The sequence below is a fragment of the Microcaecilia unicolor genome, chromosome 4 (assembly GCF_901765095.1).
Source record: "Microcaecilia unicolor chromosome 4, aMicUni1.1, whole genome shotgun sequence".
Classification (NCBI taxonomy): domain Eukaryota; kingdom Metazoa; phylum Chordata; class Amphibia; order Gymnophiona; family Siphonopidae; genus Microcaecilia; species Microcaecilia unicolor.
The window spans coordinates 359,378,404-359,404,818 of record NC_044034.1 but is presented as its reverse complement, the minus strand read 5'-3'; the positions used below and the strand labels follow the sequence as shown (position 1 = coordinate 359,404,818).

The window sequence follows — 26,415 nt, the reverse complement described above, 5'->3', positions numbered from 1 at the left end:
AATCAAAGTAGGGTATACACAAAAGTAGCACACATGAGTTGTCTTGTTGGGCAGACTGGATGGACCGTGCAGGTCTTTTTCTGCCATTATCTACTATGTTACTATGTTACTATGTGTAATGAAACACAATAAGAATAAGTTTACCTCCGCCAACAGCCAGTCCCTATCATTCTCTCAATCCCTCAGCCTATTCCAACTTTTTTTCTGTCTCTACTCCACCAGACCCTCTCCTGCAGTCTGCCCCCTACTCCTCACCCTCCATTCCTTCTGCCCCCACAGTCTATTCAGTACATAAGTACAGCCATATTGAGACAGACCAAAGGCCCATCAAGCCCAGCATCCTGTTTCCAACAGTGGCCAATCCAGGTCACACATACCTGGCAAGATCCCCAAAAAAGTACAAAACATTTTATACTGCTTATCCCAGAAATAGTGGATTTTCCCCAAGGCCAATTTAATAATGGTCTATGGACTTTTCCTTTAGGAAGCCGTCCAAACCTTTTTTAAACTCTGCGAAGCTAACCGCCTTTACCACATTCTCTGGTAACGAATTCCAGAGTTTAATTACATGTTGAGTGAAGAAAAATTTGCTCCAATTTGTTTTAAATTTACTACATTGTAGCTTCATCGCATGCCACCTAGTCCTAGTATTTTTGGAAAGCGTAAACACACGCTTCACGTCTACCCGTTCAACTCCACTCATTATTTTATAGACCTGTATCATATCTCCCCTCCGCCGTCTTTTCTCCAAGCTGAAGAGCCCCAGCCACTTTAGCCTTTCCTCATAGGGAAGTCATCCCATTCCCTTTATCATTTTCGTCGCCCTTCTCTGCACCTTTTCTAATTCCACTATATCTCACTCCCCCATGCCAGGTCATTATCACCACTCTCTTTTAGCCCTAGCTCCTCATCATTCCTTCTCTCCTATAGCTCATTCCCACCATGCTCTTCCCTTGGGCAGCTTATCCTTAGCATTCTTTCTCCAATCCTTCCTGCTACGCTGCAGTCCATCTCCAAATACTTCTTCCTGTCCCCCCAACTCATCCCTCCTTCTCCCCAGCACCAGCTCGTCCCTACCATTCTCTTTTTATCTTCTAGCCTCTCCCCTCCCTGCCCTTGTCCAGCCTGTCCTATCATTCTCTACTACCCTACAAACCCATTCCCACCACTCTCTCCTGCCCTCCAAGTCACCCCTACTACACTCACTCCCCAACAACCCATTCCCACCACTCTCTCCTGCCCTCCAATTCATCCCTACTACACTCACTCCCCAACAACCCATTCCCACCACTCTCTCCTGCCCTCCAATTCATCCCTACTACACTCGCTCCCCAACAACCCATTCCCACCACTCTCTCCTGCCCTCCAAGTCACCCCTACTACACTCACTCCCCAACAACCCATTCCCACCACTCTCTCCTGCCCTCCAATTCATCCCTACTACACTCGCTCCCCAACAATCCATTCCCACCACTCTCTCCTGCCCTCCAATTCATCCCTACTACACTCGCTCCCCAACAATCCATTCCCACCACTCTCTCCTGCCCTCCAATTCATCCCTACTACACTCGCTCCCCAACAATCCATTCCCACCACTCTCTCCTGCCCTCCAATTCATCCCTACTACACTCGCTCCCCAACAATCCATTCCCACCACTCTCTCCTGCCCTCCAATTCATCCCTACTACACTCGCTCCCCAACAACCCATTCCCACCACTCTCTCCTGCCCTCCAAGTCATCCCTACTACACTCACTCCCCAACAACCCATTCCCACCACTCTCTCCTGCCCTCCAATTCATCCCTACTACACTCGCTCCCCAACAACCCATTCTCACCACTCTCTCCTGCCCTCCAAGTCACCCCTACTACACTCACTCCCCAACAACCCATTCCCACCACTCTCTCCTGCCCTCCAATTCATCCCTACTACACTCGCTCCCCAACAACCCATTCCCACCACTCTCTCCTGCCCTCCAAGTCATCCCTACTACACTTGCTCCCCAACAACCCATTCCCACCACTCTCTCCTGCCCTCCAAGTCATCCCTACTACACTCACTCCCCAACAACCCATTCCCACCATTCTTTCTCCTCATGGTGGTTCTTGAACAAAGTAAATATATCCAAAGTACAACAAAATGCAACTCTCTCTACATTGTGTGTTCATAACATTTGTTCAAATACTTATATGAATACAACCACATATTCCCCCAGATTCTATAAAGTTCACTCAAATTTGGGCGCCCAAAATAATTAGTTATTGGGCTCCAATGATTTAATTATTGGAGCTTACAATTACTGTTAATTGGCACCAATCTAGCTACTTGCTATTCCGTAACAATGGGCGCCTAAATTGGATCATGTGCAATTCAAAAGGGGGTGTGGCCATGGGAGGGGCACTCATAAGAGATCCGTACAGTATTACAAAACAGCGTGGATCACTGGTATAGCTATGGGTGGGCCTGGGTGGGCACAGTCTAGGGGCCCCCCAAGGTACCTCACTGGCAGTGCCTCACTCCTTTCTCTCTCTCTCTCATGGCAGCTGCCCATCTCTCTCTACCCCCCACCCCCTGTCTACGTTTGAGCCGTTGTCTACAGCAATTCCTTTAGGTGACCTGTGCCAGCCCTATAGGCTTCCCTGTACTACGTCCTGCCCTTGATGGCATTACTTCCTGTTTGTTCACTGGCAGGGATGCGGTAGAGGGAAGCCTTCAGGACCAGTGAAGGTTGCTTACAGGAATCACTGCTGGCAACGTCTTGGAAGCAGACCAGGGAGGGTGGGGTTTCAGACAGAGACGGGCAGATGCCGTGCAGGGAGGGAGAGAGGGGCAGATGTCAGGCGGTGGGGGGAGAGAGGGGCAGTTGCTGAGCGGGAGGGGAGAGATGATGATAGCAGGGGCAGAGGGAAAGGTATAAAAAAAACTGTATGTACGTATGGCGATGGGAAGGGCCCACCCAGGTTAACTCAGGACCCACCCAAATGGCAGGTCTGGCTACGCTGCTGGCGGGAATTCTCGCCTAATTTGTAAGCCAGGATTTACACCAGGTTTCAGCAGGTGTAAGTCCCCACGCCCAAAGTTGAGCACTGAATTCAGCGCTCAATACTATCCTGCAAAGAGCCCTTTATAGAATAGCATTAGGCGCTGAATTTAATCAGTGCCAAATTTTCAGCACCACTTATGGAATCTGGACCAGTATCCATAACTTTCACTATGTGGTTCTATTTAGTTAAGTGTTTGAACCAAGTTAATGAACACACAATGTAGAGACAGCTGCATTTTGTTGCACTTTGGAAATATTTTTATTTATTCAAGGACCATTTAGACAGTTACTGTGAAACACAGAGACTACATGTATGTTTAAACTGAATAATTAATATTTTTTCTAATTATTTTGCACTTGTTGCATTTCTATGCACAGATGTTGGGAGCCTTATGATGTGCCAGTGAGCATTAATGACTGCCTGAAATAAGGCTATATTCATTTATTTTGCTCCCGATTGCCAACGCCTTTATGCCACAGCTTATAAGAAAAAAAAAAACTACGGTGGAATTCAAAATGGCATGGAATGAAAATAGAGGATCTCTAATTTGAAAATGAATGATATATAAAACCAAACTTAAAAGGGTTGCATATGTGTTTGCATGTCAAGTGGTGCTTAGATGGCGCCTCTGGCTGTATCAACTAAGGCCGGTGCTGGGCTGGCTTGTATGGTCTGAGTCCCGCATATAAAAATCCAGTTTAGGATGGCTGTAGAGAGCTCCGATGGAAACTCCAGTAATCTGGAATGTGAGGACAGTGCCGGGCACACTTTTACAGTCTGTGTCCCGCAAATAACAAGACAGATTCGGATAGGCTTTGAGGGTAACTCCAGTAGTTGGAACATAAAGGTAGAGCCCGGTGGACTTCTAAGGTCTATATCCCAGAAACAACAAAGATTGACCATGGTCAAGTATTTAATATCACGTTCATTGTTGATTTAATCTAGAATTAAGAATGAATGTGACTGTTGGGCAGACTGGATGGACCATTCAGGTCTTTATTTGCCGTCACTTACTATGTTACTATAAACTGAGGACTCCCACATCTACCACAATAATTTATTTGAAATTTTTTCCAAAAAATATAGATGATTCATTTGATTAGTCTCAGCTTGACGTATGATGACACTTTCATATCAGTGAACTCATTTTCATATGACCTTGTGACAAAACCTGCATAACAACTTCAAACCCGCAACCTTAAACACCCCAGGACACACACTCCCTTATCTTAGATAGCATAAAAATACTCAGAGTAACTATAGACCGCAACCTCATCCTCGAGAGTCAAGTAAAAACGGTAATACAGAAAATGTTCTACTCAATGTGGAAACTCAAACGAATAAAACCTTTCTTCCCGAGGGATACCTTTCGTAAACTAGTACAATCAATGGTCCTAAGCCATGCAGACTACTACAACGGAATATATGCAGGATGCAAAGAACAACTCACTAAAAAACTCCAGACCGCCCAAAACACAGCAGCCAGACTGATATATGGTAAAACACGATTCAACAGCGCTAAACCCCTTCGAGAAAAGCTGCACTGGCTCCCAATCAAAGAACGGATCATCTTCAAAATCTGCACCTTAGTCCACAAAATCATCTATGGCATAGTCCCGGGATACATGACAGACCTCACTGATCTACCAACTAGAAACAGACTCGGATCAGCACAATCATACCTAAACCTACATTACCCAAACTGTAAAGGGCTAAAACACAAAACTACTCACGTATCTAACTTCTCCTACATAAGCGCACAACTATGGAATGAACTCCCACTTGCAGTGAAAACAATACATAACCACCTAAACTTCAGGAAATCACTGAAAACACCTCTTCAAAAAAGCTTATACCTCCGATCCAACATAAATCCCCACACCCAGCAACACAAGATAAGCTATGATCGTACTGGACAACTTACTATCCTCGACCCCATGATGCTTGAAACACTTCTACCTGTGACCATAACACAACCTTGTATTTGTTATCAACCGTAATGGCAACCGCCATTACGATACTTTGTAAGCCACATTGAGCCTGCAAATAGGTGGGAAAATGTGGGGTATAAATGTAACAAATAAAAATTAGATGTACTGTATGGATACTGAGACTTCTTGACTTAGAAAGAATCAATTGGTTTTAAATGTGCCTGAGACTAATGCTTTCTGGGTATTCTGCACTCATCGTCAAGGACTGCGACAACCTCTATAGCAGGGCTGAAAGATTGAAAAGTTTGTGAGTGATGTTAGTGTCAATGCATGCCAAAATTCGTTTAGTGCACACACTGCATTTTTTTAAATTTGCATATGGTGAAGAAACTGTCATTGCTTAGAGAAATTGGATTTTCGTACGGTGGTGCAGTCCCTGGTTTTATCAGGGAAGGACTACTATAACTCAAACTGTTTGGGATTAATGGGAAATTTTTAGTAAATGCTACAATTACTGTAGAATGTGAAGTCTGAGTGGTTTGTGGCTGTCGTTATTACGAACATCATTGTTCTGCTGGGTTACGAATCATGCTTTTCCTTCCTCACCTAGTCTTAATTTCTTCGGGAAACAGTTTATACTAGTTGACTCATTTTGCTATCTGGGAGTTATATTTGATTCACATCTAACAACTGGAGGAGTGGCCTAATGGTAAATGTAGTGGGGTTGTGGACCGGGGGAACTGGGTTCAATTCCCACTGCTACCTAATGGTCAGCAGTGGGTTGAGATCCTGGAGAACCAGGTTCAATTCCCTCTACAGCTCCGTATGACCCTGGGCAAGTCACCGTCCGTTGCCCCAGGTACATCAATAGTACAATGTACTTAGACTGTGAGCTCACTAGGGCCAGACCCAGTACCTGTAAAATGAAAACTGTAAACTGCTTAGGTCTAAACGTTATATAAATACTTGAGTATTTCAACAGTCCTGAAATCTGGGTTTTTTTTGCACCTCCGTCAGTTTCATTCCATTTTTTAACTCAAGAGTCTCTCCTTACTCTTTATCATGCTTATTTTACTTCACATCTAGATTACTGTAATAGCATTTATGCAGGTATTTCTCAAACCAATATGAAGCGTCTACAATCACTATAGAATACTGCCGCATGATTTCTTTGTAGGGCAAAATAAAGGGATCATGTATTGTCTCTTCTATTTTTTTCAAAACTTCAGTGGCTCCCTGTTCAATATAAAGTACAATTTAAAATTCTCACTTTAGCCTTTAAAGCACTACATGAAGGTGTCCCACATTATTTCGCAGATTCAACAATACTTTATGTTCCACCACGTTTAATACGTTCTATTAATGATTGCAGATTGGTTCTCCCAAATCCCTCCCAAGCCTGGTGGAAATCACGTAGATATAATGCATTCTTTTTTCTGGCTCCAAATTATGGAATATTTTTCCCCTGGAATTATGCTCCGAATTTTACTACAAAATGTTCAGAGCTAATTTAAAAACTCATTTACTTCAAGTGGCTTTTGGTTAATTTTCAGCATCTGGGGGAGAAGGGGGTAGACAAGACTGGTAACTCTATTGTTTGTGTGAATCTCTCTTGTCTGTAGTGTGTCTTTCCTTCTTTTATAATGGAGTTCTTTTTGTTTCTTTTATGTTTTTTTAAGTTCACATATTTTTTTATATTTTCAAAAATAATGAAGTAACAATGACAAACAATATGGAACAGAAAACCTTGTGACTCTGGGCAAGTCACTTAACCCTCCATTGCCCCATGTAAGCCGCATTGAGCCTGCCATGAGTGGGAAAGCGCGGGGTACAAATGTAACAAAAATAAAATAGATACTATTGGAGATTCTACATGGAATGTTGCTACTATTGGACATTCTACATGGAATGCTGCTACTATTGGACATTCTACATGGAATGCTGCTATTCCACTAGCAACATTCCATGTAGAAGGCTGCGCAGGCTTCTGTTTCTGTGAGTCTGACGTCCTGCACGTGCAGGACGTCAGACTCACAGAAGCAGAAGCCTGTGCGGCCACATTGGTGATCTGCAAGGGCCCACTTCTACATGGAATGTTGCTAGTGGAATAGCAACATTCCATGTAGAATCTCAAATAGTAACAACAGTGGAGGAGTGGCCTAGTGGTTAGGGTGGTGGACTTTGGTCCTGAGGAACTGAGTTCAATTCCCACTTCAGGCACAGGCAGCTCCTTGTGACTCTGGGCAAGTCACTTAACCCTCCATTGCCCCATGTAAGCCGCATTGAGCCTGCCATGAGTGGGAAAGCGCGGGGTACAATTGTAACAAAATAAAAATACAATAAACAGTACATCAAGATGAGGGGTTATATCATGCATACATTTCAATCAAAATAGTACCTGTATAGAATAACGTGAGAAAAGAAATCATATGTACTAGTATCACAAAATTTGACATGAACATGCTAAAATAAAAATAAAATTATAAAAGTAAATGACCTAATAGGGTTGCTTATGGATTGCAAAGGTACATTTTGAAAGGAGGCAATTAGTGACCAAATTTTATCACCATTCAGCATCTTTTCATTCAAATCCATGAATCATGAGAATGGTATACACCAAAACAGTGGCGTAGCCAAGGGTGGGCTGGGGTGGGCCCAGGCCCACCCACTTTAGGTTCAGGCCCACCAAGTAGCAGCACACCTATAATGTGGCTGGCAGGGACCCCAAGCCCCACCAGCCAAAAACTCCCAATAACTGTTTGCTGCCGGTGAAAATCTGCTATTTAAAAGGTATAGGGGGGAGAGGGGATGTATGAAAGACCATATGGCATGCAGGCGAGAGAGGGAGAAACCAAATCACTTTTAGGAAAAGGCGGAGTGCTGCCCACCCACCTTGGGTCCAGGCCCACCCAAACTTGGGTGTCTGGCTACGCCCCTGCACCAAAAGGAGATATTTAGTAAAGACGCATTTTTCCAATTTGAAAAAAATCATTTGTATGGTAATGGCTAAAATGATATCTAGTAAATGAGCTTGCCATTTATCTAAGGGATTAGACAAAAGCTATTAATCTAAATATATGAAAAGTCCAATCTTCTGTTACAGGGAGAAAATTCTTAATTTCCGCCCAAACCAATGTCCATAAAGACAGAATCAGGATACAATAATATAACATGTGCTTTAGGTCTCCTCTAGCACATAAGAACCTAAGTGTTGCCATACGGGGACAGAGCGAAGGGCTTGTGGACTTTTCTTTTAGGAAGCTATCCAAACCTTTTTTAAATCCTGCTAAGCTAACTGCTTTTACTACATTCTCTGGCAACAAATTCCAGAGTTTAATTACATGTTGAATAAAGTAATATTTTCTCCAATTCGTTTTAAATTTACTACTTTGTAGCTCCATTGCGTGCTCCCTAGTCCTATTATTTTTGGAAAGAGTAAACAAGCGATTCGCGTGTACCCGTTCCACTCCAGCAATAATCACTTTGTAGACCAGCCTTAAACATTTTATGTGGAGTCCATGGTGCTCTGTGGATTAGAAAGTACAATGTTTGTTTAAGGCTAGTGGAAAGAGTGGGTCTGTTAATACATTGAAAATAAATGTGCCATTCTACTTCAATACCATTCCTGTTGAAGTCTATTTCCCAAGTTGTTCTCAACGATGAGTTGAGGGGAAATAGTTTAGTTCTCATTTTCTTGTAGAAAAAGAGGTAGTATGCCCTGATACAATAGCTAGGTTACAATCTTTTTCTAGATCTGAAACCGGTATGATTTAGGGACCATATTCCAAGTGTACACCAAGAATGCCAATAAAATATTTTATTGTCTATCAGTATCTTTACATTACGCCAGTTGGGTGAAGTCAAAGGTTGCCAACAAGAAAAAGGTAAGATCTTATTTAATGTATATAAAATTATAAGTGTAGCTCTTGCAGGTTCCATATAGGGGGGAAGGGTTGAGAGTTGAGTATATGGTAAGACACTTAAGAGGCACAGTAAATAAAAGTGCCTCTTCTATTAGGAGCCAGTCAGGTCTACGAATTTGGTCATTGTTGTTAGAAATACATTGGGCTCCATATCATAGAAGGTGAACAAGGTGATAGGTATAGAAATCCAGGAATCCAACTCCCCATCTTTAGAAGCTTTAAGGGGTCCTTTTACTGAGGTGCGCTGAAAAATGGCCTGCGCTAGTGTAGGCGAGTGTTTTGGATGCTCGCAAAATCTACTTATCAGAACACCTGTAAAAAAAAAAGGCCTTTTTTGGGCCGAAAATGGGCGTGTGGCAAAATAAAATGCCGCACGTCCATTTTGGGTCCGAGACCTTACCAACACCCACTGACTTAGCATATTGGAAGCAAATCAACTAAAAGCAAAAAAAGACCCAAAGTTTACTTATCTTCAGAAATTAAAAAAATAAAAAAATCAAATAAAAAGATCAAATCGGGGTTTTTTTTTGCCAGTGAAGAGTCAGTTCGGTGAGTCTGTCAGAATTGAGAGTGATTCAGTCCGCTGACGTACAGAGGCATTTTCCCGCGCAAAACAAAGATTTCCCGTCTTTTGTGAAACTTGAAATATTTCACATCTAGAAAAGAAACCCAAAGCTATTTGGGGGTTTTTCTTTTCAGAAGATTTGTGGAACTAAAGATCTGAGATCATCCTAGAAGGAATATAGAATAACAAGTACTATATTGCGTATTTGGATGAGAATTTGTGTGAAGTGGGAGGAGTTCTACTATTTTGAAAGTTGCATATATTGATTGAATCTCACACAGTTAGGATCTGATAAATGAGTTTCCTGTAGTAGTAGTAATTTTTTAGCATTTGGAGGCAGATGCACTAAAGCTTAATGAGCCTTTAATGACCCTCCAACGAGGAAAATTTGATCCGTTGCATGCATCAAAGGGCTTTTACCGAGGAAGCTAGCAGCTAACGAAAACGGAATGGAGATGAGCAATTAGTGTAAAAACCCCATTGAAACGAGATGCACTAACCTTTTCCGATTGCCTTTACGCAGGAAAAAGGCAGGAAATCTAACGAGAGGTATGTACCTCTCGTTAGGGCTGTCAGCTACAAGTTTAAAAGTGAAATGTATTTAAAAAAATAACTAGGGGGGGCGAAAACGCGCGTCAGGGGCGTCCTTTATTAACGCCCCAGGTCGCTGCTGCTCCCTTCTCCCTCAGCACCAAAAGAAAAAAAAAAATCGGGAGGGGGCAAAGGCGCTCGTGAGGAGCGTCCTGTATGGCCGTCCTTGCCCCCCCCCCGCCCGAGGTCGCCGTTTCCCATTCCCCCCCCCCCCCCCGCACGAAAAAAACTCAAATTTTAGCAGCCCCAGCCCGGCCCTCCTCCCTTCCTGTGTCTTCTCCCACACTAGCTCCGCCTCCCGCCATGCTCCGGTCCCGTGCCCCACCCCCACCGCCCCCCCTTTGGTCGTGGCTGCCGCTCCCCCCCTCCAATGACACCCCCCCCCCTTTGCTTTACCGGCCCGTGCAGCGCCTCTCACCTCTGCTGCACGGGCAAGAACAGCTGATCGGCAAGTCAGAAGGCCTCCTCAGACGTCCCTTCTTTCTTCCTGGGCCCGCCCTCCTCTGACGTAGGTAAACCCCCCCCCCCACCCTTTTTTTATTTTTGTTTTGATTTGGGAGCCATGTGCTTGTGTTTTGGCTGTTTGTGGCATGCGCAGAGCAGCTAACATAATGATTGGCTGCTCTGCGCATGCTTTAGGGGCCGATTACCGATGTGTATTGTGATTCTTTGATACATTGTACTTTTCAATACTGATCCGAGCATGTGTGACTTGTTGTTTTGGTGCATTCTTCGTTTTTTTAAAATCGTTAGGGACTTTAACGATTTAGATTTTTTAACGTTTGCTTGATGCATCTGCCTCTTAGTTTGATGATTTAGTCCATTGACATTCCATGAGGCTATGTTGCAGAAGGATTGTATCACATCATAACAAAGGATAATTTTTTAAAAAGCAGCATATTCCTAAAAGTTAATCATCATTAGATATAAAAGAGATAGCAGTAAATGTATACAAAAACTTTAAAATTTAATATACCCATCAGCATGATTTTTAACATAACAACTAAGAGAAATCAATGACATTCCATCAGCCATTTCAAGCACATGCAGGCTTAAGTTGTTCCCACTCTCTATGTAAGTTAATTTCACCTGTCAACCCACACACATAAAAGAAAATGTGAATTACACAAATATGTATTATGCAGTAGAAAAATAGATTACAATACATTGCAGATGACATTTTAAACAACCCAGATAGTAAAGTAGTTAAAGAGGCCTCATATAAACGTGAAAACCATCAGCCTAAGTAATTGAATAAGATGCCATTTGTATATTAAGAATGAATGTAGTTCTCACATTTGGTGCAAGAAAGAGAATATAAAATCTCTTGTCATGTAAGGAGATAATAACCAGATTGTTTATATACGAATAATCACCCCATTTTCATTTGAAGGATCCATTCACAGAGAACTTCAGGATTCCTGTAGTTGGTAGTACAATTGCTGTAAGTTATTTTCATTCTTTTAGGATACATCAAGCCAAAGCAGACTCCTGGGTCTTTCAAATCTTGTCTAAGAGCAAAAAAAGATCTCCTTTTCATAGTGGTAGCTTTTGTTATGTCTGGCAAAATAAGTATTTTCCTGCCTTGGTATAGTAAAGAAGGCTTATCTTCTGCAGCCATAAGAATTTGAAGGGCCAGTGGGTATTGGAAGATATTTGCCATCGCCGGTCTGGGATGTGATGCATTGGATAATTGGCATGAGGGTGAGCGGTGGGTCCTTTCAATTTCTAACGCTGGGTTGAAGTCAATATTCAAAAAACTAGGTAACCATTCTATCAAAGGGAATGATAGGGAGAGTAGATGGCATGGATGGGCAGACTCAGTGACGTATTTATTCCAGATGCATGTGTTGCATATGCACCCCCTGACAGACTTCCCCCACCCAGTGGCGTTCCTAGGGGCGCTGACACCCGGGGGCGGATCGCCGATGCGCCCCCCCCCCCCCCCGGCGAAAGGACAGCACCCTGGCGAAAAAAAACCCCCCCCCCCCGGGTGCACGCCGCTGGGGGGGGGGGGGGTGCCGCGCGCCGGTCAGCATCGTTCTTTCCATGCTCCCTCTGCCCTGGAACAGGAAGTAACCTGTTCCGGGGCAGAGGGAGCATGGAAACGAACAACGCTGACCGGCGCGCGGCACCCCCCCAGCGGTGTGCACCCGGGGAGGACCGCCCCCACCGCCCCCCCTTGGTACACCACTGCCCCCACCCCTCCCCCGTACCTTAAAATCTTCTCTCTCCAGTATTTGCCCGGGCAGCGGCAGTCACACTTATAAGCTGCCTTCGGCCTGCACCGGGACTTTCTCTGTGAGCCATCCCGCTCATTCTGACACAACTTCCTGTTTTGTGAAGGGCAGGACCGGGGCGGCCCAATACAATCTGCTGCCTGAGGCAAGGAATGAGCTGCCATCCTGGCTCCTCTGCAGCGATTCCCCTGGGCTGCCCTGCCATTGCTCCCAGCCCCTTCTCTCTACTGTGGCCCGCCTCTGATGTAACAGGAAGTTACATCATAGAGGCAGGCCGCAGTAGTAAACAAGGGCCAGGACCGGTGGCAGGGCAGCCTATGGGAATCGCTGCCACCACCACCTTTTAAAAATCAAGAAAAGAAAAAGGTAAATTTGGGGAAGGAAGTTCATGAAGGAAGGGGCAGGTGCAATGCCTCTTCAGAAGAGTGCCACCTGAGGCCCCTGCCTCAGTTGGTCTAATGGTAGGGCCACCCCTGGGTGGGAAAGTTCACAGAGAAAGCCATGATGCAGACCACAGGCAGCCCATGAATGCCATTGCCCGGGTGGAGCAGATGATTTTTAGGTACCGGGGGCGCACCTCCTGTTAAAAGTTTCTGCCTACACCACTGGGCAGACAGGATAGGCCATACGGTTTTTATCTGCCTTCATTTTTCCGTTTCTATGCGCTCCCGCCTAAAGTTAGGAGCGTAACCAGGGGTGTGCTGGTAAAGTTTTAACAACAGGCTCTTTCTCTGGATGTAGCGAGCTCTGCAGTTGGAAGGGCCAGGGGTGGCCGGGGGGGGGGGGGGGGGGGGGGGGAGGCAACACTTGCCTCTCTCTCCTCCCTCCCTTCGTGCGGGCACACTAGGCATACCTTTGCTGGCAGCCAATAAATGGACTGCCACCACTCCCAACGTCTTGCTCTGAGCAGCATGCTGGAACTTCTCTCACATGCTCGAGAAGTCCCAGCCTGCTGCCCAGAGCTGGAAACAAGGAGTGGGGAGCACCAGTAGTCTATTTACTTGGCTGGCAGGGCTCAGCATCCCCACCAGCAAAGTAAAAGAGAATTCAGCAGGGGGCCCAAGCCCACATTTTGGGAGCCAGTTGTTAAAGTAGCCATGGAGGGCCCTACTTTAACAACCGGCTCCCAAAATTCTTAAAAAATTAACAACCGGCTCTTGCGAGCCTATGAGAGCCTGCTCCAGCACACCACTGAGCGTAACTGTCGACTTACGCTAGTATTCTCTAATGGTACTCGTGCACGCAATTGCCGATATAGAATTTGTATTTAGTGTACATCATCCAGGCACCTAACGTTAGGCCATCTATAGAGAAATACCCCCTCACTCTTCTGTTGAGGGTACAGCACCACTGCAGTGAAATTTCTATAGTACTTAAGGCTCTGTTTCCTATGATTTTCTCCCGTTCTGTGTCTATGAGAAAATAAGCTTAGTAAATTGTGTTCTTAATGACATAAAGCAGGTCAGATACAGACAAAACATCTTGCCTTCTAATTCGATAACCTCCATTCTCTTGCCCTCAACATCTTGACCAACAAACTTCAATCCTTTTTCTTCAAAACAGCATGTCAGCTCCGGATTCACCTAGAAAAAGAGAGTAAAATTTTTTTTAGAAAGAGACAGCCATTTGATAGCGACGAAAAACAGGCTTCACTGGAATTTGTAAGAATTGCTTTTCATTTTTGAAAACAAGGAGTAAAAATGAGTGGGAAACATAAAACAGAATTTTTATGAAGAAAGTGCAAGTTTGACGACGTGGCACACATTGAGCTGCATTTACTGGTGTCCATTACCACATCGGAATCTGCTAACATACATTTAACATGCCTTATTTATCGCAGGTCCAATATCATGCAATGGGATCTATTTATTAGTAGTAAAGGGCAATGATGCTCTTTAGTAAACCTAGCCCATTGCTACTGACCAGTTTTCATAGTGTTCATCCATTTTTTTTGCCCTCCCCAGATAATAAACTACTAAAAACCCATGGCCTGGAGTGTCCACCACTCCAGACAATAATGTATTTATCACTCACCAAATGAGGAGACGAAAAGATACAGAAGGCTATAGATATACGAGAATATTTAGTTTTATTTCACTTACCAAGCGATGATACAGGATATAATTTGATAGGCTGAACAATACAATCAATTCTCATATGAGATACCAACCGCGACACAAGTGTGACCACTGACATTAGTTCTCCGGCTACTCTTGTCCCTGGCTCTAACTTTTATAACTTCGTGTTCCATATACTTATCATTTAAAGTGCACAATCATCACGTCATAGCATATTTCAATGGACTTACACGTCAATCAAGTGCGGATTCATCGTGTTAAAGCATTTCTCTTAATATCAGCAAAGTCATTCTGATTTGCTAAATCATCTTCCTTGCAACCATATTTGAGTTTTTCCACCCACCTGCTTCTATGGTTAACATACAATTCCCCTTACATTAGAAAAAGTTATAATACCAGCTTCTCATTGACTTGCCCTCTTGACCTGTAATGCGAAGCCTAGCTTCACTCATAACTATCAAGCTGCCATAGCAGGCCTATCTTTTGGGTTCAGGTCCAGCATGTCCCATTTCTACAATAGCCTGCTTTGGAATGGAATGGAAGTAGATGGAGAGGAAGTTTGGGTTTTTGACCTGGAAGTTTCTTCCTGCACCTGTACACTTTTACCTCAATTGGAATCAGGGCTGGGAACTGGCACCATGGGCCTTCTATGGCAACTACCCTGCAATCTTTTCCCTGTGTTTATCTCCTCCCTCTTAGAGGCAGATGCAGCAACCAAACGTAAAAAAATCAAAATCGTTAAAGTCCCTAACGATTTTAAAAAAAACGAAGAATGCACCAAAAAAAAAAGTCACACATGCTCAGATCGGTATTGAAACGTACAATGTATCAAACAATCACAATACACATCGGTAATCGGCCCCTAAATCATGCGCAGAGCAGCCAAGCGTTTTGCTGGCTGCTCTGCGTATGCTGCAAACGTAAAAACAAACAAAAAAAAAGCCACAACATATACACGTGGCTACCCGGTCAGCAAAATCCAAAAACAAAGGATCCTTTTTTTTAATTTTTTTTATTTGATGTGTTTTCTGACGTCCTTTGGACCAATGACAGCGCTTTTAGCTCTGCTAATGCGCTGGGATTGGCTCAAAGTTTCACTTTACGATTTTTCCTGGCACAGAGCTGTCCTAACGAGAGGTCCAGACCTCTCGTTAGATTTCCTGCCTTTTTCCTGCGTAAAGGCAATCGGAAAATTAGTGCATCTCGTTTCAATGGGGTTTTTACACTAATTGCTCATCTCCATTCCGTTTTCGTTAGCTGCTAGCTTCCTCGGTAAAAGCCCTTTGATGCATGCAACGGATCAAATTTTCCTCGTTGGAGGGTCATTAAAGGCTCATTAAGCTTTAGTGCATCTGCCTCTTAGTCCTCACCCGGGGAACATTTACCCTAGCTGAGTGGTTCCCAAACCTGGTCCTGGAGGCACCCTAGCCAGTCAGGTATTTAGGATATCTACAATGAATATTCATGTGACAGATTTTGCATGGAGGCAGTGCATGCAAATTTGTCTCATGAATATTCATTGTGGGTATCTTGAAAACCTGACTTGCTGGGGTGCCTCCAGGACCAGGTTTGGGAACCACTGCCCTAGCCCATTCTGGAACTCAGCAATCTTGGTTTCTGAATCAAACCACTAGGTGTCTCCCTAATGCAGTGACCACTAACCCCACCCTCCTGGCTAAGGAGCTCTGAACTGTCTCTGCTTCATCCCCAGCCCCGACCCAGCCAAGCAGTGGGAATAGACCCCACAATATTCTGGCAACAGATCTACCAAAACGAATGGTCAACAAATGCAGACACCATACAATTCCTCCAAGAATGGGACGATATATACAAAACAACATTAGACAAAATCGCCCCAATCCAAACCAGAACATCACATAGGAAAAAATCAAATCCATGGTTCACCGAAGAGCTGAAAAAACTTAAAACACAAGTAAGGAAACTAGAACGCACATGGAATAAAAAGAAAGATGAACAAACACTAAATGACTGGAAACTACTTCGGAGGAAATACAAATATACCATAAAACAGACTAAAAGACTACATTACAAAACAATGATTGGACTAAACTACAAAGACACACACAAACTCTTCAACCTTGTGAATAAATTACTAGACACCACACCAGTTACAAACAACAGCAAAGACATACCAAGTGTCGACAACCTTGCGAAATACTTCAAAGAAAAAATTATACAACTACGACTTAAAATACCCGCCAGCCCTATTAAATACGCCACAATCCTAGACTGTCTAGACCCAGAAGACGGAATATACCCAGCAGACAGAACCTGGACCGAATTCGAAATACTATCAGAAGACCTCATCTCTGAAACACTCAAAAGATTCGCCAAATCCTACTGCAAATTAGATATCTGCCCAAACAACCTCATGAAATCAGCTCCTCAACAATTCATAATAGACCTAACGAGCCATGTAAACTTCATGCTACAAAACGGACATTTCCCAAAGGAAAAAGGAAAAATTTTACTTACCCCAATACCCAAAGACACAAAGAAAAACAAGCGAGATAACTAACTACAGACCGGTAGCATCCATACCACTAATAACCAAAATAACCGAAGGGATGGTAACAAAACAACTCACAAACCATCTAAACAAGTTCTCAATACTGTATGATGCCCAATCAGGATTCCGATCGAATCACAGCACAAAAACAGTATTAATTACCCTAATGACTAAATTTAAACAAATGATTGCAACCGGCAACAATATACTCCTCCTACAATTTGACATGTCAAGTGCCTTTGATATGGTTGACCACGGAATCCTATTACACATACTTGAATATTTTGGTATCGGAGGCAATGTCCTAAACTGGTTCAAGGGTTTCCTAACCTTGCGCTCATACCAGGTCACATCAAATTCAACTACGTCTGCTGCATGGACACCAGAATGTGGAGTACCGCAAGGATCACCCCTCTCACCAACTATTTTCAACCTAATGATGATCCCCTTGGCAAAACTTCTATCAAACCATAACCTCAACCCATACATATACGCCAATGATGTAACAATATATATCCCTTTCAAACAAGACATTAAAGAAATCTTCAGTGAAATCAACCAAAGTTTACACATCATGAACACCTGGGCAGATGCATTTCGATTGAAACTGAACGCAGAAAAAACTCAATGCCTGATACTTACTTCCCAATACAACACGAATGAATTTACCGCTATAAACACACCGAAACTAAATCTTCCAATCTCAGAAACTCGAAAAATCCTTGGAGTCACTATTGACCGCCACCTAACACTTGAAACTCACGCAAACAACACAACCAAAAAGATGTTCTATTGCATGTGGAAACTGAAAAGAATAAGATCATTCTTCCCAAGATCAGTCTTCCGCAGCCTAGTGCAATCACTCGTACTCAGCCATCTGGATTACTGCAACTCACTATACGCAGGTTGTAAAGAACAAATACTGAAGAAACTTCAAACAGCCCACAACACAGCAGCCAGACTTATCTTCGGAAAACCAAAATACGAAAGTGCAAAACCCTTAAGAGAGAAGTTACACTGGCTCCCACTTAAGGAACGCATCACTTTTAAAGTATGCACACTAGTTCACAAAATCATTCACGGTGAAGCCCCAGCCTACATGTCTGACTTAATAGACCTGCCACCCAGAAACGCTAAAAGATCATCTCGAACTTTCCTCAACCTCCACTTCCCGAATTGCAAAGGCATAAAATACAAAGTGCTGCACGCATCAACCTTTTCTTATATGAGTACGCAATTCTGGAATAAACTACCACGCAACCTGAAAACGATTTACGAACTAACCGACTTCCGCAAACTATTAAAGACTCATCTCTTTGATAAAGTCTATCGAAAGGATCAAAACACTTGAAGTCCACGCACACTGTTAGCAATGCATCAATACATTCTCTTCTGAATTCTCATCCCCTGTAATTCTATTAAATTTAAACCTTAATTTACAGATAAAATGTTATACCCGAATTTTCCCTTGCTATTGTTTTATTGCCCTATCAGCTTTCGTTGTTCCTCCATTGTTCTTCTTACATTGTTCTATTCCCCTTAACGATACTTTGACCTTGTCTTCACATAACTCCTCACAATGTAACCCATAATCGAGTTGTAACAAATTGTATTTCCATAATTCACAATGTATTGTAAGCCACACTGAGCCCGCAAATAGGTGGGAAAATGTGGGATACAAATGCAATAAATAAAAATAAAATAAAAAAAATCATTCACGGAAATGCCCCAGCCTACATGTCAGACCTGATAGACTTACCATCCAGGAACGCTAAAAAATCATCCCGCATATTCCTCAATCTTCACTTCCCCAACTTCAAAGGTCTAAAATATAAACTAATGCATGCGTCAACCTTCTCCTACTTGAGCACTCAATTCTGGAACGCACTACCGCGCAACTTAAAAATGATCTATGAACTAACTAACTTCCGCAAACTATTGAATACCCATCTCTTTAACAAGGCATACCACAAAGATTAACAAATGTGAACCCTTACACATATATCCATAATTGTCTTCTTACGATATTTGCTTGTCAAACCACTATCATGCTTTATCATTATCATGTTAACAAAGATCATTATGTAATAAGAAATGTCTATTTTCCTATATATTTCCACTATTCATGCTGTATTGTAAGCCACATTGAGCCTGCAAAGAGGTGGGAAAATGTGGGATACAAATGCAATAAATAAATAAATAAATAATTATAAAAGACTCTTGAGCTCGAGATAGGAAACACTATTCAGATGAGACCAACAATTACCCATCCATTTGTTTCTTTTGTAACTACTTCACTTTGTTTGCATGGACTATTTGTCTTACTGTTTTCTTATCTCTTCTTTAGTACTGTGTATTAGGGCTGTACTGAATATTCGTATTCAATTCAGCCTCAAATACTGCCCTGAATACACTATTCATATTCGGCCGAATAGTGATTTAAATTCAAATATGAATAATCCGGAGCTCTACTGTGCTAAATCCTACTGAAATAAACACTTGATCACTGATTTCATGTTGCTTCTTTTATTATTCATTATGCTAAAGTTCAATGCCTGTTATTCGTATTCAGTATTCATATATTCTACCGATCCTACCTAAATTTACATTATCCAGATTGCAGTGGCCTTAAACACAAATCTACCTACGCATCCAACTGCTCCTTCATAGGCACACAACTATGGAATGCACTACCCAGAACCTTAAAAACAACTCAGAATTATTTAAATTTCAGAAAATTATTGAAGACCACCATGTTCAAAAAGGCATACCTTCCAGACTCAACCTAATCTTAATTTTTCTTGTTTTCAGCAAAACCCATAGACCTTATTATCTTGTATTACCCTGTAATACCTTTTGTTATCTCTGTTGTTTTATATGATACCTATACGCTTAATAACCTACTATTACATTGTTCATTTATACTTTCTGAACTGTAGCCTACCCTACGGTTGTGTGTAAGACACATTGAGCCTACAACTAATGGGAAAATGTGGGGTATAAATGTATAAAATAAATATTCGTCCGAATAATATTTTTCATTATTCGTATTCGGACAAATAGTAAAATATGCTATACTTGTACATTACTAGAAATTTTTTTTTAATTATAAATTGAGAACAGTCTCCCAGTTACTCTGTGCCCTTTTGAATTACTGAGCCTACTTATTATTACATATTATCACAGTCAGCTTATTATCCGGCGAACCCTTAATTGTTTGTGTGTCATGGGAAGGAAGCTTGAGAATTGAATATTTTTGGCCACAAACTCTACAAATGAAGTTCTGCACCAACATCTGGGGTATCCTTCAGCCCTGTCAATCTGAGCGGTTCGCATCAATGTTACAGCAAATCTTTCAGAAATTTCCATGCAATTACTGCTATATAAAAAGATACATTTAAGAACAATGGAGAAGAAGATTACGGTATCCTACAATTATATAGTTCAGGCAGATGTGATGCCCCTGAAGCTTGTAATTGTAGAGCAATTGCAGTTCCTTGCTTTTATTGCAAAATAGACTTCTGATGTGCAGAACAGGTCCTCTATACCGGTACACCTGTGTTCTGACAGCTGGGCTTTTAAAAGTTCCACTACTGTTAAGTTGTCATGGCTTGATGTCAACGACTATGCCATTCTTGTCCTAACAATTGTGATCTATTATTAATACTCGACCAGTCATGCTACATCAATTTAATTTCCAAATTACAGGTTATGACTTAAAGATTTCTATAAGTATGCACCAGAGTTCCTGTGAAGCTCTCACCTCTCTGGGCCTCTCCACCTATTACAGAGGTTAGGCATCAACTAACTCCCTCAGAAGAAGGGTTGTGTGTCTGAATTATCCTGTCTACAAAGAGCCATCATTGTACTTGGACAAGACATTCTACAAACCGGTTCACTTAGCAGTCATTGCCTCCAAAGTTTCTACCCAAATGGCCCTTCACAATTCGGAATTAATTCATGCTAGGCAAGCAACACGCATTTTCTCCATCAAGAAGCAGGATCAAATTAGTCACACCATAGGAGTAGCTAGGGGAGTGGGAGATTTGGCGCAAGGAGAACAGTTGCTCCCCCGAACAGATTTTGAATGAAATGGTACCTATGCAGATTGGCCCTTCAGCCTCACACTGGCACCTGTTTTACAAAAGGTCTGCAGTCCCTGATATCAAAACTTGGCTACGCTTCTGAGTCACACCAGTAGTCTCCCATATCTGAGAGCTGCCTCAAGCATGAATTAATTCTGGATAGTGAAGGGCAACTCGAGTAGAAAATTTGGAGGCAATGACTGGTAAGTGAACCGGTTTGTAGACTGTCTTGTCCAAATACAATATCTTTTTGGGGCATGTTGTCCAGACAAAAATTCCACTCACCAACAAAAAATCATAAAAGGTAACGGCTCAGAAAACAATTTAACCTAAGCAATTTATTCAATGTTTTTTTTTTCAACAAAAAATCTCTTATTGAAATAAGAATATCATAATTATGCTCCGCTAAAGCTCCATTAAAACTGTGGTTGACTCAGTGTGTAATATAATCATCTACATCTACATATACAGAGACAGTATACTTAGAATCAGAAACATTAGCAAAATGTTTTACATCAAAGATTGATAATTTAAGGTCCCAGTTTGGTAAAGCTATAAATGTAGAGGAAATGACTACTATAAATTCATCTTTATCAGGAGTATGGCATCAATTTGAAATTCCATCATTAATATCTTTTCAAAAATTGATGTCACACATTTCCCCTACATATAGTGCACTAGATCCGATTCCATCAAATTGGCTAAAGAGCTCCTCATTAAAACTACAAGCCCATTTATATTTAATCATTACAAAAAGCCTTACAGAAGGAATTGTTCCAACAATTCTTAAACAGGCCTTGGTAAAGCCTATCCTAAAAAAGCCTTCTTTAGACCCATTCTTTCCTGGAAATGACCGTCCGGTCTCTAATCTCTCTTTTTTATCCAAAGTACTAGAAACAATTGTGTTTCATCAACTACAAACTTACATAGAAACTAAAAATATATTACACCCAAGACAATCGGGTTTTAGGAAGGGACATACTACTACTTAACATTTCTAGAGCGCTACTAGGGTTACGCAGCGCTGTACAATTTAACAAAGAGAGACAGTCCCTGCTCAAAGAGCTTACAATCTAAAGGACAAGTGAACGGTCGGTCCGATAGGGGCAGTCTGGATTCACTGAACGGTAAGGGTTAGGTGCCGAACGCAGCATTGAAGAGGTGGGCTTTAAGCAAAGACTTGAAGATGGGCAGGGAGGGGGCTTGGCGTAAGGGATCAGGAAGGTTGTTCCAAGCATAGGGTGAGGCGAGGCAGAATGAGCGGAGCCTGGAGTTGGCGGTGGTGGAGAAGGGTACTGAGAGGAGGGATTTGTCCTGTGAACGGAGGTTACGGGCGGGAACGTAAGGGGAGATGAGGGTAGAAAGATAGTGAGGGGCAGCAGACTGAGTGCATTTGTAGGTAAGAAGGAGAAGCTTGAATTGAATGCGGTATCTGATCGGAAGCCAGTGAAGTGACCTGAGGAGAGGGGTGATATGAGCACAGAAACAGTTATAACTTCTTTTCTAAGTGAAATACATACTAGATTGGAGCAGGGCTATGTTGCATTAATCATCTCGCTAGATTTATCAGCTGCATTTGACCTTATAGATCATGATTTGTTACTTAACCCTCTGAAGGAAATAGGTATCACAGGTACAATCTATGACTGGTTTTCACAGGTACAATCTATGATTGGTTTACCTCTTTTCTTATTAATCGGTCATTTAAGGTAGTACAAAATTGTTCCACTTCAAAAGAATATCCTCTTTCTTGTGGGGTTCCGCATGGATCGGTTTTATCACCAACTCTATTCAACATATATGTCAGTCCCCTTGCTCTACTCATCCAGTCTTTAGGCATTAAGTTTTTACTCGTATGCTGATGATTTTCTTCTGATTCACTACATAAAACCATTAGATATTGAATTAATACAAATTCAAAATTGTCTTGATGAGGTAGGTGGCTGGCTTACAAGACTTCATCTAGTACTGAATCCAGACAACACTGCTACTTCTTGGATTACAGGTCGTGAAATCGTCCCTCCTGTAATACCTATTTTGTTTGATAAACCGATTCCAACGGTGCAGTCCTTTAGGTATTTAGGAGTCATTACTGACTCAGCCCTGTCGTTCAATGAACAAATATCTGAAGTAGTCAAGAAGTCATTTTATCACCTGCAAAAACTGCGCTCAATTAGAAATTCAGCTGACAAAGCTTCACTATGTACATTAACACAGGCATATATTACAACACGTTTGGACTTCTGTAATATCACTTATGCAGGTCTTACTAAGACAAATATAAAATGGTTACAGATGATACAGAATACTGCTGCTCGCATCATCTGCAGGGCTTCAAAATATGATAGGATTACACTGCTCCTATATCACCTTCACTGGCTCCCAGTTGAAGCCAGAATAAAATTTAAAATTCTTATCCTGACACATAAAGCTTTAAATTTATTAACTCCATTGTATCTAGCAAATCTTACCCTGCCTTATTCACCTACATGAACACTTCGATCGCTTATAGATAATAGATTAGTAATTCCACCACCACAAAAGGCTAGGTGGGAATCTACTAGAAATTCAGCTTTCTTTTTTCTAGCCCCCTCTCATTGGAACTGTCTCCCTAAAAATATTTGACTAGAAGAGTCCTATATTCAGTTTCGTAAACTTTTGAAAACACATTTGTTTCAGAATACGTTCAAAAATAATCTAGGGTGAACGGATAATTAGGCAGAATGAATGAATATGCAGTAAAATAATATGCTTGTTTGTGTATTTGTTATGAATGGTTGTCCATTGTGTGCTAGTGTTATTATCTTTTAGAATGGTTGTTTTAGCTCGCTGTGCTTTTCTAACAAATTGATGGATTTCCTATATGTTTTTTAATATGATTTTAAATTAAGATGTAAACCGTTCTGTTTTGTGAATGCAATTTGAAATGGTATAGTAAATAAAATAAACGATAAACGATCTCAAATTTTTTATTTTATAACAACAAATAGTGCACTTAATTGTAAGGCTTGTTTGAAACGGTATAATAACTCAAGTCCTGATGCCAGCATTTCGGCATAAACAATGCTTGTCACAGGGGAACCTGCAAACAATAATGTACAACGTTCTTTCAAAACGTAAAGCAATCTTACAAAAACGGGTGATCTCATGAGCAATGCTTGGAAGTTCCTGCATCACACGGCTCAAACTTAAGTTGAGTCAGTGGTGCGGAGAAAGACGTTTCAGTGGTGGTGCAGGAAGGATAAGAGGACTATGTTTACTTGGACAACAAAAGGTGGGGACATCTCTCAGGGTGGCTGATGCCTGGAATGCCCTCTCGAGGGAGGTGGTGTAGTAAAAAAGAACTGTGACGGAATTCAAAATGGCGTGGGATGAACACAGAGGATCTCTAATTAGAAAATGAATGGAATAAAAAACAAAACTTAAAGGGTTGCATGTCCAGTGGAGCCTAGATGGCAACTCTGGCTTTATCAACTAAGGCCAGTGCTGGGCTGCCTTGTGCAGTCTGAGTTCCGCATATAGCAATCCGGTTTAGGATGGGCTGTAGAGAGCTTCAACAGAAACTCCGGTAATTTGGAACATGAGGACAGTGCTGGGCAGACTTTTACACGCTGTGTCCCGCAAATGACAAGACGGATTCAGATAGGCTTTAACAGCAAATGTGTTCAATTCTGGTCGCCGCATCTCAAGAAAGATATAGTAGAATTGGAAAAGGTGCAGCGAAGGGCGAGTAAGATGATAGCGGGAAGGAACGACTTCCCTATGAAGAAAGATTAAGGAGGCTAGGGCTTTTCAGCTTGGAGAAGAGACGGCTGAGGGGAGACATGATAGAGGTATATAAAATAATGAGTGGAGTGGAACAGGTGGATGTGAAGCGTCTGTTCACACTTTCCAAAAATACTAGGACTAGGGGGCCTGCGATGAAACTACAGTGTAGTAAATTTAAAACAAATCGGAGAAAATGTTTCTTCACCCAACGCATAATTAAACTCTGGAATTCGTTCCCGGAGAACGTGGTGAAGGCGGTCAGCTTGGCAGAGTTTAAAAAGGGGTTAGTCGGTTTCCTAAAGGATAAGTCCATAAACCACTACTAAATGGACTTGGGAAAAATCCACAATTCCAGGAATAACATGTATAGAATGTTTGTACGTTTGGGAAGCTCGCCAGGTGCCCTTGGCCTGGATTGGCCGCTGTCGTGGACAGGATGCTGGGCTCGATGGACCCTTGGTCTTTTCCCAGTATGGCATTACTTATGTACTTATGTACTTATGTAGCAGTAGCTGGAAGATAAGGACAGAGACCGGCGGACTTCTAAGGTCTATATCCCGGAAACAACAAAGAAAGACCATGATCACGTATTTATTTAATATCACGTTCATTGTTGATTTAATCTAGAATTCAGAATGAATGTAACTGCTGGGCAGACTGGATGGACCATGCAGGTTTTGATCTGCCGTCACTTATTATGTTACTATGTAGAAGACTCTAAATGGGAGTGAGAAAGAAAAAGGAAGGGAAGAAGAGGGGAAAAAAGGGAAAGGACAGACAAATAAAGGCAGAAAGAGAACAAAGGAACAGAAAAGGGAACGATTAGGAGACCTGGAAAGACTAGAAGCATAAAAAGCGGGAAATGGCAAGAAAAGCAAATAAACAGAAAAAGGGGGAAAAAAAACAAAAAAAAAACCTATGCAAATGGAAAAAACAAGAAAAAAGGGATGTAAGCTCTGCTGAAAGGATGCTCTTCCTCCCCTTGTTCTTAAACACTGGTTGGGACAATAGTGATTTGGTGGGGGAGGGAGAGGTGACAGGTTTCTGTTGCTGGCTTCTTAAGTTTTGGGGCTGGCTCTTGGATTGAATGAAAATGTCTTAAACCATGCTGTTGATCAGCATCAATAAACAATTCTCACCTCATATCGATGCCTGTGTCTTTCTTCTACAAAAGGGACATCGCCGTAAAGTTTCCCTAAACATAGAAAAAAAAAATTAGCAGTGAGGTAAATATGAACCGAACACAAAGGAGCAGAGGAGAAACTGGGAGACTGGTCCCTAATTCTATATAACAGACCAAAAATTCTGCACCAATTAGGCACCTAACGTTTGGCTCTTAAATGGAAGTTAACATAAGTTAAGTGCCAAAACAGGGGTGAAATGGCAATTAGGTGCTATTCTATAACTTGTCCCTAAGTGTTCTAGCATGTAACTGCATAAGAGACATTCAGATGGGAGGGGCATGTCGCATGTGCATTCCAACTATTTAAGGGGCATGCACTTTATTGAACAAAAAAAGAGAAAAAATGTAGGCAGATAAAGACCATATAGTCTATCCAGTCTGCCCACCCATGCCATCTACACTCCCTTAGAGATCCTATGTACTTGTCCCAAGCTCTCTTGAATTCAGATACTGTTTTCATCTCCACCACTTCCACCG

The 26,415-nt window shown here is 42.0% G+C and overlaps 1 protein-coding gene across 7 annotated transcripts in view; it reads right to left on the bottom strand.

Annotated features, from left to right (window-relative positions):
• CTPS2 (CTP synthase 2) overlaps positions 1 to 26,415 on the bottom strand; it is a 541,710-nt gene that overhangs the window by 384,749 nt on the left and 130,546 nt on the right. For all 7 annotated transcript variants that reach the window (XM_030202308.1, XM_030202304.1, XM_030202305.1 and 4 more), the window contains 2 exons: positions 25,895 to 25,950; positions 13,781 to 13,877 (listed from right to left, as the gene is read on the bottom strand). In XM_030202308.1, coding sequence (XP_030058168.1) covers positions 13,781 to 13,877; positions 25,895 to 25,950 — 153 coding nt within the window. The remainder of the gene's footprint in view (positions 1 to 13,780; positions 13,878 to 25,894; positions 25,951 to 26,415) is intronic.